This window comes from Phytophthora sojae, assembly GCF_000149755.1.
Source record: "Phytophthora sojae unplaced genomic scaffold PHYSOscaffold_10, whole genome shotgun sequence".
Classification (NCBI taxonomy): domain Eukaryota; phylum Oomycota; class Peronosporomycetes; order Peronosporales; family Peronosporaceae; genus Phytophthora; species Phytophthora sojae.
This window is the reverse complement of record NW_009258124.1, coordinates 2,385,500-2,388,181: the sequence shown is the minus strand read 5'-3', so window position 1 is coordinate 2,388,181 and position 2,682 is coordinate 2,385,500. Positions and strand designations below refer to the sequence as shown.

The 2,682-nt window shown below is 55.1% G+C and overlaps 1 protein-coding gene across 1 annotated transcript in view; it reads left to right on the top strand.

Moving 5' to 3' along the window:
• Positions 1–1,180: 1,180 nt before the first annotated feature.
• Positions 1,181–2,682, top strand: part of PHYSODRAFT_288746 (hypothetical protein) — a 2,142-nt gene continuing 640 nt past the window's right edge. Inside the window, exon 1 of the mRNA XM_009537686.1 lies at positions 1,181–2,069. Coding sequence (XP_009535981.1) covers positions 1,360–2,069 — 710 coding nt within the window. The 5' untranslated portion in view covers positions 1,181–1,359. The remainder of the gene's footprint in view (positions 2,070–2,682) is intronic.

Here is a 2,682-nt window from a genome sequence, read left to right as displayed (position 1 = left end):
ATAATAGAGACGGCGGCAAACAAAAAATTACTTACGAACCTAAGTACGAATCGCGATTTAGTATCTTGCGCACATTTGAGCCCTTGTTTGCATCGAAATGTTGAAAATTCGAGGAGTTGTCGGCACTTGAAAAAACTATCCCCATTTGGGAAGGGTCAAAATCCTACCACGTTTTGAACGATAGTGACTTCAATTCTTTCTCAAAATTTGCTTAGCGTACATTATCAGAAAGCTCTCGTTCAAAGCAATCGCATTAAAGTCTTTTCCGCTTTCTACGAGTAACTTTCACTTTCAAAATTTCGATGTTCGGATATGTACGATTTGTGATTGGTCAACTTTAAAGTCGATTATCTCGATGCGCGTAAGTAACATTTTGTTCGCCGTAGTCTCATATTAAGTGGATATTACTTGATAAGTATAATTTTTTTAACCATTGATGCACGTCTTGGGCTTGCCTAACGCGCTCACATGTAAGCTCATACAGCGGTACCTCACGGGATCGTTGTTGCCATTTTCAACGCACAGGTGTACCTGAATTATGGTACAGGTCCGATAAGGTCGGATTGGGTAAATGAAAAATATGCGTGTGAAACGCTTTTATCTTAGAATTTGTAAAGCCATACACATACATGTATTTTGACCGGATAGCGGACCTCCCTACCCCTATCGAAATAGTCGAAACCCGACCGTGGCCTCCCTTTGATTGGTCTAAATTCATACAAAAGCTGTAATTGGCTGTTAATGGACATACAATAAATAAGTAAGGTCGGATAAGTCATTTCACAACTGAACTGAACTAGGCGGCGCGGCCGCGCACCTGCTGCGCGCGCTCCACCGCCTGGCAGCCACGGGCGCGTCGTCAACAGCTACAGGAGCAGGAGCAGACGTGGACGTCCCCGAGTGGTTCATCCCGCGCGACGACGTGGACTTCGACTCGGACGCGTCGTTCGACGGCGGCTCGTACGGCTCCGTGCACCGCGGCTCGTGGACCGGGCGGCAACGGCACCAAGATCGTGGTCAAGTGCCTGCTGGTAGACGACGCCGAGGTGGACGTCTGGAGACGACTCGACCACCCGCTCGTGCTCAAGCTCTACGGCGCGTGCCACGTGAGCTCGCCCGCATTCTTCGTGTGCGACGACGCCACGCACGGCAGCTTCAGTGACTTCCTGGAGGAAGACGCGGGGCGCGCGCAGCGCTGGGGCTTGGCTACCTGCACGCGGAGAAGGTGGTGCACGGCGACCTCAAGTGCACCAACCTCCTCGTGGGCAACGACTACAAGGCCTGGACCATGTACTGCTGCAGTACATGGGGCCGTCGCCCCACCTGCCGCTCAGCGCCGCCTGATGCTTCCGCTCCACGATGCTGCTGGACTGGATCTGGGCCTGCAGCTGCCCGACTTCCGCCCCCACTGCCGGCTGGACGCTCGCCCGCTTCCTGCGCAGCGACGAGTTCTACAGCCGCTGGCAGTTCGCTGAGGCCACGCGCGTGGCTGTGGAACGCAGCGACACGGAGCTACTGCAGTGGCTGGTTGACCACTTCCAGGACGTGGTTGTGCCCTCGGACGTCGTGGCGCTGGCGGTGCTCAAGGGTGACCTGGCTGTGCTGCACTTCTTGGCCGCCAACGCCAACACCAAGGTCTGGTGGGATCCAAGGGACGTGCTGTATGCACTGCAGAACGACTGGCTTACCACCGCCAACTGGCTGCACCAGCACGCGCCGCTCGGCACCATGACGGACGAAGTACGCGACGATACCATCACTGCCGCTGTGAATGCCGGCGACGTGGCTCTCTGCGAGTCTCTGCTGCCCAGAGGCAGGTGCGTCTTAGACTACGCCAAGTTCTGTGTCAAGCCCGACATCATCGAGTGGAAGCTGGATTGCGGCTACTTCTGGGTCGGCCAGTGGCACTACACTCTGGCTGAGGCGTGCCGCCACGGCAATTTGGATGTAATCAAGTTCCTGGTGGATCACCCAACAGGACAGCAAGTCATCGACGAGATGGGCCGCAGCAGAGAGCTCTCGAGTCTCGTGTGCTTCCCTGCTGCCAAGGGCAACAACAAGGCGATGCAGTATCTACTCGACGAAGGGGCTGGCGGGCCATTCGAGCAGGCGATGGTCAGCGCCATCTGGATGTGGCATCTTGGCTGATGCGGTGATTTCCCGAGCTCAACCCTGCGAGCTTCACCCCGCTTGCTCTCGCCAAGAACAAGTTCGAGGTGCTGCTGTTCCTACACGAGCACCACCCGGAAGCCTTCACGCCCGACTTCGTGCGAAGCGCCCGTCTGCCTATCACGGGACTATTGACGCCAAGCGATGTCCAGATCCAAAACTGGTTGAAGCTACACTACCCCGTGTCAGACATCTCCCAACTTGCAGGAGGGCTTCCTGAAAGAGTGGCGCAGCAGATCGCGAGGCAACAGGCGAAGACCTGATCTCACCACTGTTCAGCAACTGGCCGGACGGGGCCCTGGTGGGGTCAACAACGCTATGGCGATCGTGATGAACCATATAATGGTGAGGGTGAAGCATGGTGACGACGATCAAGTGCTGTGGAGCTCATTTTTGCGTGTTTTCGATTCATATATCGTGATTTCAAACAAATCGTGCAATTTCACTACGCAGATGTTGGTTGCCATTCGTGATAGCACTTATTTGAAACTTTTGGCCAGCACGGGCACACTC